At 66.7% G+C, this 11,544-nt stretch overlaps 2 protein-coding genes across 2 annotated transcripts; one reads left to right on the top strand and one right to left on the bottom strand.

Annotated features, from left to right (window-relative positions):
* Window positions 1-5,996: 5,996 nt before the first annotated feature.
* EMIHUDRAFT_217075 (hypothetical protein) lies at window positions 5,997-8,435 on the top strand (the record flags this gene model as incomplete). The annotated part of the gene is made up of 6 exons (XM_005761187.1): window positions 5,997-6,377; window positions 6,454-6,722; window positions 6,804-6,991; window positions 7,422-7,471; window positions 7,542-7,970; window positions 8,043-8,435. 6 exons carry the CDS (start codon window positions 5,997-5,999, stop codon window positions 8,433-8,435), a joined length of 1,710 nt encoding a protein of 569 aa, XP_005761244.1.
* Window positions 8,436-9,031: 596 nt separating this feature from the next.
* On the bottom strand, window positions 9,032-11,463 carry EMIHUDRAFT_217074 (hypothetical protein; the record flags this gene model as incomplete). The annotated part of the gene is made up of 3 exons (XM_005761186.1): window positions 9,032-10,018; window positions 10,272-10,577; window positions 10,672-11,463. The coding sequence occupies 3 exons, from the start codon at window positions 11,461-11,463 to the stop codon at window positions 9,032-9,034; spliced, it is 2,085 nt and encodes a 694-aa protein (XP_005761243.1).
* Window positions 11,464-11,544: the final 81 nt, after the last annotated feature.

Here is an 11,544-nt window from a genome sequence, read left to right as displayed (position 1 = left end):
TGCGCGACTACCCGAGCGTGAGGGGCACGCCGGCGGCGCCTCCCGACGGCAAGTACGCGGGCGGCACCCTGCGAGGCATCCGCGTACTCGGGGCGTTCCTTCCTCGGAGACGACGAGTGGAGGAAGACGGAGCTCGTCGCGAGGGTCGAGAGGGCGCTCAAGCCGCTCGAGGGCATCCTCAAGCTGCGCGACACAAAGGAGATCCACACGGCGCAGTAGGTGATGCAGGTCCTGCGCTTCTGCAGCAACACGACGCTCACCTTCTTTCTGCGCGCCATGCCGCCGTCGGTCACCCTCCCGGCAGCGGAGAGGCACGACGAGCTGATTGACACGGCGCTATACAAGCTCGTCGGCGGGGCACGGGTCGGCGCCGCCGGCAAGCGCTGGGAGCGGGCGCGCAGGCAGGCGCGCCTGCCCGTCAAGATGGGCGGTATGGGCCTCACCAGCGCCGTGGACATTCGTGAGCCGGCGTGGATTGGCACATGGGCCCCCGTCGCCGGGCCGATGCGCCATCTGCACGCTCCTTTCCGCGACCTTGACGTGAGCAAGGCGCCGGGCTCCGATTTCGACGAGCTGCGTGCGGCGCACAACAGGCTCAAGGAGGAGCACGGCAAGATCACGGCGAAGTGGAAGGTGTGGGACGACAAGACAAAGGCGGAGTACTTCGACGCACCTGGTCGGCGGCACGACGGGCAGGCCCCCGGACGTCGAGGTGGAGCCGTGGGACGAGCCCGACGAGGGCGAGAAGCTGCGCGCCTCCGCACAGCCGCCAGAGTCGGCTGAGAGGAAGGCGCGCTCTCTCGCGCTTCCGGCCGCATACTCTCGTCGAGGCCAAGGAGCTGCTGCCCCTCGCCCTCGCCGAGTTCACGTCCAAGCACGAGTTCCTACACCAGGCGCGGCGGCGCTTCACGACGGTGGTCCACAACAGGAACTGGCGCGACCTCGCAGAGGAGCTCGCCGAGGGGGGCTCCGCGGGATCGCGGTCTGCTCCTCGTGGCAAGAAGGGCAAGGCGCGCGCCGAGGGCAGGGAGCGGGCGAAGCACGCGGCCTGGCGGGAGGCGGTCCGCTTCGTGGCGGCGAGCCAAGACGGCGCCGGCGCCTTCCTCAACGCCATCCCAATGCGGGATGACATGCGAATGGAGACTTGGGCGATGCGGATCTCGGTGCAGCGCCGCCTGGGCCTTCCCCTCGACGCGGCCTGCCAGGCCGCGGCGGCGGGCAAGAAGACTCGGAACAAGAAGATCCACGACGAGTTCGGCGACGCTGCTGTCAACGTGCCGCAGCAGAGCCACAATACCAGACACAAGTGTGTACTTCAGCGCCTCATCCTCGCCCTATGCGCCGCGTGGGGCACCGCTGTGCGAATGGAGCCGAAAGGCCACCTCGGTCAGAGTTACAACAAACAACCCGACGTGGACGCGTGCAACATTGGCAGGGGCGGCAAGCGCTTTTCGGGCGATGTCAAGGTTGTCTGCCCCCTCACCAGCGGCGGGGAGCATGGTCGGAAGGGCGCTTTTGTCGCCTTCGGCAACACCGAGGCTTTCTACCGGGGAACATGGTCGAGGGGCATGGGCCCTACCGCGCGGAGGGAGAGGGAGGCGAGGAGGAGGGGGAGGGGGATGGAGGAGAGTGTGAGGGGTATGGGGGCGAGGGAATGGAGGGAGAGAGGAAGAGCAAGGGCGAGAGGGGGCAGGGGGCAGGGGACAGGTCGATGGCATACTAGGGGGGGCAGGGTAGCGTGGGCGGCGATCGCCGCATACCGTCCTATGGCGGCGAGTATCGCTACGCCAGGGAGGACAAGGACGTCGACGTGCGGGTGTGTGTGTGTGCACGCGGGCAAGAGGGGAACATTTGTACGTCGCATTCGCGTGAAGGAGAACGCCTCGCGACACATGCAACAGCGAAACACACACAACACGAGTCGGGACCGCCGAACACGATGGAAGGAGGGCGCGGCCCCAGCGCTGGTGGCGGCGCGGTGCTTGCGCGGCGACGGGCGAGGCCGCCCCATCGACACGAACCTCAGTTGTTCATGTGCTGCGCCTGCTGTGCGAGGACTTGCACAGTCTGTGCGGGCAAGTCCTCCTCCTCGCTGTCCTCGCTTTCGCCGCTCACGTCCTCGATCAAAGCTTTTGGGCGTATCACGCGGACATGCGCCAGTGCCTGCGGCATCAGGTGGCTGAGCCACACGTCCTTGAGGCCGACGCCGACGCTGGCGCTCAGCGCGTGGCCGATGAGCAGCAGTTGCACCGCCCGCTCCTTCACCGCCAGCGGGAAGTGCTCGTGCTTGCTCGGCGTCCAGGAGGAGCGAAGGTGGTCGGCCAGCTGATCGAGCGCCGGCTGCATCGTGTCCATCATGTCATCAGCTGGTGGCGGGAAGATGCGCATGTCTAACCCCTCGCCTTCGCGCGTGTAGCCAATTGCCATTGCAGCAGCGAAGATCGTGGTCGTGCCGCGCCGAACAGAGACTTGCACATTCGGCGTAGAGCGGCGCTCCTCCTGCAGGTGAACCAACACCACTGGGACGCCCGGTGGGAGCAGGGCGGCCGTTGTGGCAAAGACTCGGCCGGGCCCGCGCTTGAGGTCGACCAGGCATTCGGTGGCGAAGCGGTCGAACCCCTCCACGCCGCGTCGGATCAGGGCACAGGCAGCGCGTCGGCCAAGTAGTCGCCCCAGCCGTCGCCCTGCAGCAGCAGACAAAGGTAGTCACCGCGGTCGTCTGACGAGACTCGGAGCGCAACCCCGCCGGGTGCGGGCGCGAAGGACGGCAGCGGCTTGGCGTGGTAGTCTGCAAGAAAGGCCGCGTGGAGGCTCCTAGGTGCTCCAGGTGCGTCCTCCGAGTTCGGCTGGTCGGCGTGCTCTTCGATGAAAGCGCTCGGTGTGAGCGGAGCGCCAGGGCTTGCCTCTCCGCACCTCGTCACGGCGATTTCTGGCGAGCCGCCGGCAGCGCCCTCGCGCACGGTGAAAACATAGTCCATCATGACGCCGGCCTCGTATCCCATCGGTGGCTCGCCACGCATCTCAGCGATGGTCTTCTCGTCGCAACGCAGCAGCGAGTGGTAGTCAATCACGGGCTTGTCCTCATGATACGATTGTTCGAGTACGAGCGTCGCAGGCGGCAACCATTGATCCAAAGCCCTCCGCCTCGTCAGTGAGCAGTGTGCGTGCCAGGTCGATGCCGATGCCGGACTCATAGCCGTCGTGGCCGATGTAGATGATTTGGAGGATGTCACCAGCCGCGTTGCGGATTACGATGAGCGAGCGCGTCATCGAGAGATTGGTCCGCGTGGAGTGCTGGGTAGAGCGCTGCTGGGCGTTTGGAGATGAGCAAGTACGACCACCGGATTCTTTTTTCCCCGGGTGAGTGTGCAAGTCCGCGCCAGTCCGCGCCCTTGTCGTGCCAGTGTGCTGTGAGAGAGGCTTGTATTTTAAGAATTCTTTTTTGTTAATTTTTTTTGCATAGCGCTTGTCGCTCCGGGAACGGGCAGCAACGCGACGCTTTTCGAGTATCGAGAGCGAGCGGCGGCGGCGGCTCAGCACCAACCTTTGCAACGCACAGGGGCTGGCTGCGTGGGCCTCCACCACCGGACTCCGTCCGTCGGTCGGGCTCGCGTCTCCCTGCCCACGCGGGAGCTGAGGGGAGCGCAGTGTGTGTCTGTGTCTGTGTCTGTGTCTGTGTCTGTGTCCCTGTCGTGTCGTGTCGTGTGTGTCGTGTGTGTGTAACTCTCGCACTACGGACTCAGGGCCGGTGCTTTGACGCAGTACAGTGTGTGTGCTTCGAGGTAGTATGAACTCAGAACGGCCCCCCGAGAGCGCCTCTTCGACGCCCACGGGTCCCGGGGGGTCGGAGGGGTTGCGAGAGGGCCTTGGCTATTTTTTGTTTGAATTCTGGAGGCCGTTCAAACATGTAACGTGCGTTCCACGTGCCCGTCCCCAGCAAGGACAACATGCTAGCCCAGCAGGCCGCTCCCACCGCCGCCCGCGGCGGAGGCAAGGCGGCAAAGGCTGGCAAGGGCGGCGGCAAGGGCGGCGGCAAGGGTGGTGGCCGTGGCGCACCAGACCCACTTTGCGCCGCCGCCCTCAACGCCCGATACTCGGTCAGAGCCGGCGGAGCGACGGGGGCGGAGTTGCGGCCGCCGGCGACCTCACACGGCGTCGAGCGCCGTAGAGACGGCCCCGAGAGCCGCCGCCAGGTGTGCCACGACCGCGGTCGCGAGGCTCGTGGCGATGGATGCGCCAGACCCGCTTGCGCCGCCGCCCTCAACGCCCGATACTCGGTCAGAGCCGGCGGAGCGACGGCGGCGGAGTTGCGGCCGCCGGCGACCATCCTTCCCCTCGAGACCACGCCGCCGACCCGTCGACAAGCACACGCGGACTGCCATCGAGAAGAAGGTGAAGGATGGCGGCGCATCCGGAGCCCGCGGGCGCGGCGTGGGCGGGCGCGGGCGCGGGTGGACGCGCGGGACCCCGCCAGCGGAGGCGACAATGCCTCTGGCGGCTCTGCAGGCGGCGCGCCGCGCGCCCCTCGCCGGTCCCCCGCACGCCCCTGAGGGCCGAGAGGGCCGAGAGGCGGGGGGTCGGTGTCCGGGGGCATGGGCGGTGCGGCCCGCGCCGCGCGCGGGCGCGTGGCAGCCCGTGAGTGCCGAGATCGGGTCCGTACTTCGACGTAGTATGGGCCCCCGGGGGCCCATCTACAGCAGCGGCGAAGTGAGCGTGTTTGTGGTGTTGGTGTGGCGTCTGAGCTTGGACCTGTGACTAAAGCCGGTTACCACTGATGGATCCCCACCCGAATAACACACAGTGAGCGCCCCAGCGCTTCACTACGCCCTCCGCGCGAAATCGCTAGTGGTGCTTTGTGGCAGCACATTGTACTTTTGAGTAGTATGGGTACGGTGCCCGAGACCGACTAGCTCTTCTTAGCTCTCGCCATGCACACATCTCGCCTCGCAGCCCTCAGGCTCAGCCTCGCCTCCGCCGCCCGCACGCTCGACACACGACAGAACCCGGACGACGTTGCGTTTTTGCTTCTTTACGAAACCCCCCCCCCCCCCCCTCCAAGTGCTCCACGCCCCAGTCAGCGCCATCGAGAACAAAGGCTCTGGCGAGCCAACGCAGCCGAGAAATAAAATCCTTGCACCAAGACGGAAGAGCCTAAAAGCGCTTTTACACCGGCCCTCGCCAGCGCCTCAAAAGTGGCGCAGAGTGAGGCGGCGCACCGAGCGAGCACGTGAGCCCCGTGGCTCCAACCGGGCCCTTCCTTTTTTTGAGCAGGTGTGCCGCCGCGCGAGCGACGCTCCGAGATCGCCCGAGATAGCGCGGCGCGGCCCCGAGATCGCCCGAGATAGCGCGGCGCGGCCCCGAGATCGCCCGAGATAGCGCGAGATCGCCCGAGATCGCGCGGCGCGGCCCGAGGCGAGGTGGATGGATGGGTTGGGTCTTGGGAGCGAGGGGACGGTCGACGGAAGTGGTCAGTGCGGTAGATCGGTCAGTCCACAGTCGGGGCGCGTGAGCCGGACTTGTGTGCCGGGCGGCTTTCATTTCTTTCTCTCTGCGTTCTTGCACATGGAGTGCAAGACACTCGTTGCACATGGAGTAGGTAGGTAGGTAGAAAGGTGAAGAACAGCCAGGCTCGGACTGGACACCAACGCGGTATGGGTGGACGCTGGACAGATGATGACGACACGCACGAGCGACACACAGACACAAAAGGCTCACAAGACACGCAGCCAGCTGGCTGCCACACACCCTGAGTTGGCGTACACATATGGAGTGCAAGACACTCGTTCTGTTGCCGTCGTCCCAAACTGTCACTCCCCTTTCTCCCGGCCGGGGTGGGGGGCGCGCGGGGGCGGCGGGTGTGCGGGATGTCCGTGGGCCCGAGAGCGATGTGCCTCTCCGCCTTGCGTTTGTTTATTATTAACCTTGATGGAAGCTCAAAAAAAGAAAAAGAAAAAATCTTCACGCCGTCGACTCGGTGGCTCGCTCGAAAGCCTACGATGCCAGAGCTCGCCCGAGACGAGCAGCAGAACTCGCCTGCTCGGGCCAGCGCACACGCAGCGGAAGCGACGGATGGCAAGCCACGGTCGCGGTGGTCGTCTCACACCACCTTCCTCCTGGCATCAATCGGCTCCGCGATCGGATTTGGGAACGTGTGGCGCTTTCCGATGATGGCCTACAGCTACGGAGGCGGTGCGTTCATGCTACCCTATCTGATCGCGCTCTTCTTTGCTGCAATACCGATGGTCGTGCTCGAGTTTGCGCTCGGGCAGCGGCTTCAGCGTGGGCACGTGGCGCTCGTCGCGCACATTGCCCCTCGGTGGGAAGGGCTCGGCTGGGCCACAGTCGTGGGCACCTTCCTGAGCGCCCAGTACTACCAGGTCAGCCTCGAGTGCCCTTGCTCTCCCGACCCAGACTGCTGGGGCCCCACCAGTCTGGCCCCAACCCCCGCCCCAGACGCTGCTCGCCTACTGCCTCGTCTACTTGGTGAACGCGTTTCGAGACCCGCAGCCGTGGGCGGTCGAGGAGGCGGCGCGTTCTCTCTCCGAGTCGAGCTCCAGCCTGGACGGAGCGGAGGCTAGCTCGGGGCTGCAGCCCGGCTCGGGGGAGGCGGGGGGCGAGACGGAGGCGGACGCGGCGCTCGCCGCGGTGCGTTCCTTCTGGCGCGAGGAGGTGCTGCAAGTCTCCTCCGGCGTCGCCGAGACGGGCGGGCTTGTCGGCCCGCTGTGCGGCTGGCGCGCGATTGCTGGCGGGTCGGGAGTTCGCGCCTCGGGACACAAACCCTGACGCTGCCACGCCGGCCTCAGGTATGCACTCGTCTGGGCGGTGGTCTGCCTCGGCGCGTGCGACGGCGCCTCCTCGATCGGCGCGCTCAACAAGCTGCTGATGCCGATGCCGTTCGCCGTGCTGGCCGCCTTCTTCGCGCGCGCCGTCACGCTGCCTGGCGCCGGCGCCGGGATACGCACCCTCTTCTCGCCAGACTTTGCCGCGATCTGTTCGCCCTCCATCTGGGTCGCCGCCCACGAGCTGCGGTCGGCGCGCCGTCGACAGCGTCTCTTCACACTCGCTGCATGCGACCCTGCAGGTCGCCGCCGTCTCGCAGCTCTTCTTCGGCGTCTCGGCCGGCCTCGGCACACTCACCACCTACGCGAGCTAGATACACACATACTGTACAGTCTGTACATACGTACACACCATACAGGCACACTCACCACCTACGCGAGCTTCTCGCCTCCAAGCACGCCCGTCGGCCGCTCGGCCATCATCGTCTCTCTCTCCAATTCGGCCTTCTCCCTCTTCGCCGGCGGCACCGTCTTTGGCTTTCTCGGCTTCATCTCACACACCACCGGCGCAGCTGCTCCGCCGTCGGCTCTGCACCCCGCCCCCCGCGAGCCGTGACGCGCATGTCGACACGCTGCGGCTAGGCGAGCCGCTCGAGTCGCTCGTGCAGTCGGGACCCGCTCTCGCCTTCCAGGTCTTGAGACACCTCCGACACACCTCCGACACACCTCCGACACACCTCCGACACCCTGCCCGCCTTCCAGGTTTTCCCGATCGCGATGGGGCTGATGCCGCTGCCGCAGCTCTGGGCCGCCCTCTTCTTCCTCATGCTGCTTAACCTCGGCATCTCCTCGGCCGTTTCGATGACCTCGCCGCTCACCACCGCCCTCTGCGAGCGGCTTGGCACGACTGCTCGCCGCGTCGCCCCGCCCCTCCACCTCCTCGGCTTCGTCAGCGGCCTAATCTACGTGTCGCGCGCGGGCACCTACTGGCTCACCCTCTCTGACCACTTTGTGCCCATGTTCCTCACCATCGTGGTGGGGCTCTCCCAGTGCCTCCTCGTCTCCCTCGCCTACGGCGCGCGGCGGCTGCTCGAGTCCCTCCCTCCCGAGGACCAGCGCCTCGCGCCGTGGTGGGCCTTTTGCTGGCAGTGGCTGCTGCCCGCTACCCTCTCGCTGCTGCTGCTCGCGCAGGTCGTGCACGAGGGAGCCCGTTCGGGGGCTTCTCGGACCCTTCTCGGACCCTTCCACGAACCCTCACTCTAGGTCATCCACGAGGGCTCGAGCCCGTTCGGAGGCTTCCCCGGCTGGGCGCTCGCCGTCGGCTGGGTCTACTCCTTGGGCCCGCTGCTGCTCGTGCCGCTATTCTATTGCGCGCACGCTCGCGCGCACGGCGGGCGGAGAGGGGGCGGAGTGATGGGCGCCGTTCGCGCCGGGCTTGAGCTCGGCGCGGTGCGGGCGCGAGCTCGCACCAGCAGCAGCGCCGTGCCAGAAGTGTCCCGCGTCGCGCTCGCAAGCAACGAGATGTCACGCGTAGCGCCACCCGTTGACGAGGACCTCTTCTCGGTCGTCGTCCTTACCGAGAGCGAGCGCCCGGGCGCAGCGCCTCAGTCCGAGCCTGACCATGCCAAAGGCTCAAACGAGATGGCTGACGGCTAGCGAATACAGTATTAATTGAGCTTTGATTTATCGGCCGGGCTCGAGTTGTCGAGTATGTGAATGTGTGGAGATGTGAGAGCACACTTTTTGCTTGGAAAATGTGTTTTCAAAGCACAAATGCGCCAAAAAATCTCGGGGCCTACGCGGCCCCGAACCCCGGCGCTGGGGCTCGTCGCTAGAGCGCTCCTCGATTTTGAAATGTCTGCCAGTCGCCCAACCTGATCTCAGAATCACTCGAGAGACGGGAGGGGGAGAGTAGTGTCTTTCGCAGGATAAAACGCAATTTTTTTCTGACCGAATTTTGTGCAGCTCTGAAAGGTCCCCTCCCCGCTCCCCCTGCCCCACCTCCCCATGTAGGCACTGGCCACTGCCGAGCCCGACCGTGCACGCCACGCACACCGCACACCTCGCGCTATGCGTGCTGCCGGCTGCCGCCTGCGCGCCTCGCCGGTCCCCAACACCCACAGAGGTGAGCGACCCAAATGGCCTCACTGAAAGCTGTCCGTTCACACTTGGCCTGCCTGGACACCCCACCACACACGGCCCTGTGCGCGAAGACGCTCCAGCCAGCCGCTCATCTCACCAGTGCCCGGTTCTCACTCGGCCAAGAAGAAACCGACGCACTGCTTACGGTAGTCGATGAGATTTCCGGCGCCCGGGCACGCACTCGCAAGTTCCTTGAGGTTACTGCCCTTGAGCAGCGACGGCCACCGCGGAGCGCCATTCTCCCTGCGCTGCCGCTCGGACCGAAACTCGCGGCTCGGGAGCGGCACATCAAGCAAGGGGACCTCCTCCGCGCCGTTGGGCGGCATCAGCCCGGAGAGGTGCACGAGCGGCACATCCGCAAGCCGCGCCGCGGCACCACACAGATCGCGGATCGGCGCCAGCTCGAGCTCTGCCGTCGCCCTTCCCCAACTGAGCGAGGTTGGCGCCTCGCCCGAGCGGAGTGCCGGCGCGAGACGGAGGGCGAGCGTGCCGTTCGGGGCGCCGCGAAGCGAGCCGACGAAGCGCGGCAAGTCGAACTGTCCCATTGCCGCCGTGTGGTAGCACTGGTCAGGGCCTCCTGGCCGCCACGTCCCGGGCGCAAGGTGGCAGACCGGCGCTGCCGGGTCGGCGCCCGTCACGACGACCGCCGCATGGCTGATGCCGAAGCGCGAGCGCTCCGTGTTGTGGTTGGCGAGGCTCTGCACCGCGCGGATGAGCTCGCACGGCACCTGCGGGATCACCGGCACGCGGCCGAGCAGCGCCGCCGCCGTGACCAGGTTGTGCACGATTGCATGCAAGCGGCGGAAGCCCAGGCCGCGAGCGCGGGGCGCCGGCCAAGCGGCGAGCTGCTTCGTCTGCTCAGCAAGCGCCGAGAGCGCGGCAATGTCGGCATCGGGCAGCGCCAACGCGCGCGTCTTCGCCGTGAACGGCGAGCCGCGCGGCGTGAGGCCGGCCTCGTCCAGCCGGCTGTCCCAAAAGCCGTGCGCGCGGAGCCAAAAGAGGCGCCCCGCTTTGGACCAGCAGGGGTGAGGGAAGCACTTCCACATGTTTGTGATGTGCACGTAGGTCAGAGGGTTGCCCGCCGCCTCTGGCACGCCCTACGTCAACGGGCAGGGACAGCGGCTCAGCCTCCGGGCCGGGGCCGGCTTTGATCGCGGACCTGGGGCGACGCGGGGGCGGGGCGACGCGAGGGGGGCGGGGGGGGGGGGGCTAGAGGCGCACCGCCCACTCCGACTCGGGGTCGTTGCCGAGCGAGGCGAGCCACGAGGGTGCGACCAGCATCCGGCCGGGCGCGGCCGGGCGCGGCAGCAGCAGCCCGAGTGGGATCCCGTCCTTCTCGCCCTTCCCCACCGCCGCGCTCGCAGCCGAGGACGAGTTCGGCGGCGAGCAGAGCGGGAGCCAGAGGAGAGGCGTCTCGAGGCTCGACTCGAAGAAGCGGCGCGCGTACGGCGGCTCGTCCGGCGCACCAAACGGAGGCGAGCGCTCGTGCTTGAGCTTGCGCCACGCCACAAACTTCTCCGCGTGCTTTCTTCCGCCCACAACCACGCGCTCGTACCCGAGGGCCGCCCACAGGTCCGACTGCCTGCCGTAGCCGGTGGCCCACGGGAAGACCCGCCGCCGCAGCTCGAGTGACTTGACCAGGTCGTTCCAGGCGTCCTATAGGAAGGCTCCGAGAAGGGTCATTTGCCACAGCTCTCTCAGCTCGAGCGGCTTGCGCGAGGTCGTTCCGGGCGTCCTGCTCCCACAGGACCTCGCGCTTCGGTGAGTCGCGCAGCGCAACTCGGTCCACCTCGAGGAAGAGCCGCAGCCGCTCCCACATCAGCTCGCACACCCACTCCGCCGCGGGCACGTCTGCTGCTGACTCGGGGCGTGCTCGCTCTCCGCAGTGCGAGTCCACCTCTGTGTTTGTGGCGGTGAGGTACGTGGACGGCTGCTCACGGCGCGCCCGGGAAGCGCCCCGGTTGAAGTAGACGAACCCGCAGTTGAGGCTCTGAGACCCGTCGTCGTTGCGAGTGATGATCACGTCTTGGTGCACCATCGGCGGCGAATGCAGCCGCGAGTAGATGTCGCCCAGCAGCACCGCGTCCACGTCCAGCGAGAGGATGTTGAGCCCCTCCCGCATCAGCTTGAGCGATACCCACCAGCGCGTGGCCCAGAAGATGTAGACCTGGTGCATCTTGTCGGGGTGGCTTGCGCGTGTCCACTGCGCCCAGCCAGAGTGCTGCTTGGGATACGAGGAATAGGCACACGACAGGGGCGCCTCGCTGTACGATGACACCATCATTTCCCACTGCGCGTGCATCCCGGCACAGTTGTCCGCGGAGTCGGCCATGATCAGCCAGTGCTCGTGGCCGCGTCTGCGCAGCTGGTTGACAAAGTGGAAGCCCCAGCCGGCCATGTTCTCGTCGGCAGTGAAGAGGATGAGCTCGCCCCGATACCCACGAGTTTTCGCGACACGCGCCGGCACCCCAGCCGCTGTGATGTCGAGCGCCTCGCGCGGCAGCGGGCTGAGCTGTCCCACACTCTGAAATGCCGCGCTCATTGTGGAGCGAGACGCGAACGGCAACCCGCGCGCCGAGCAAAAATCGCGAGTAGAATTTTACGCCGAAAGAATTTTTTCCCC

Source organism: Emiliania huxleyi (genome assembly GCF_000372725.1).
Source record: "Emiliania huxleyi CCMP1516 unplaced genomic scaffold EMIHUscaffold_72, whole genome shotgun sequence".
In the NCBI taxonomy this organism is placed as follows: Eukaryota; Haptophyta; order Isochrysidales; family Noelaerhabdaceae; genus Emiliania; species Emiliania huxleyi.
The sequence above is the reverse complement of the archived record's forward strand: the minus strand, read 5'-3'. Positions and strand labels throughout refer to the sequence as shown.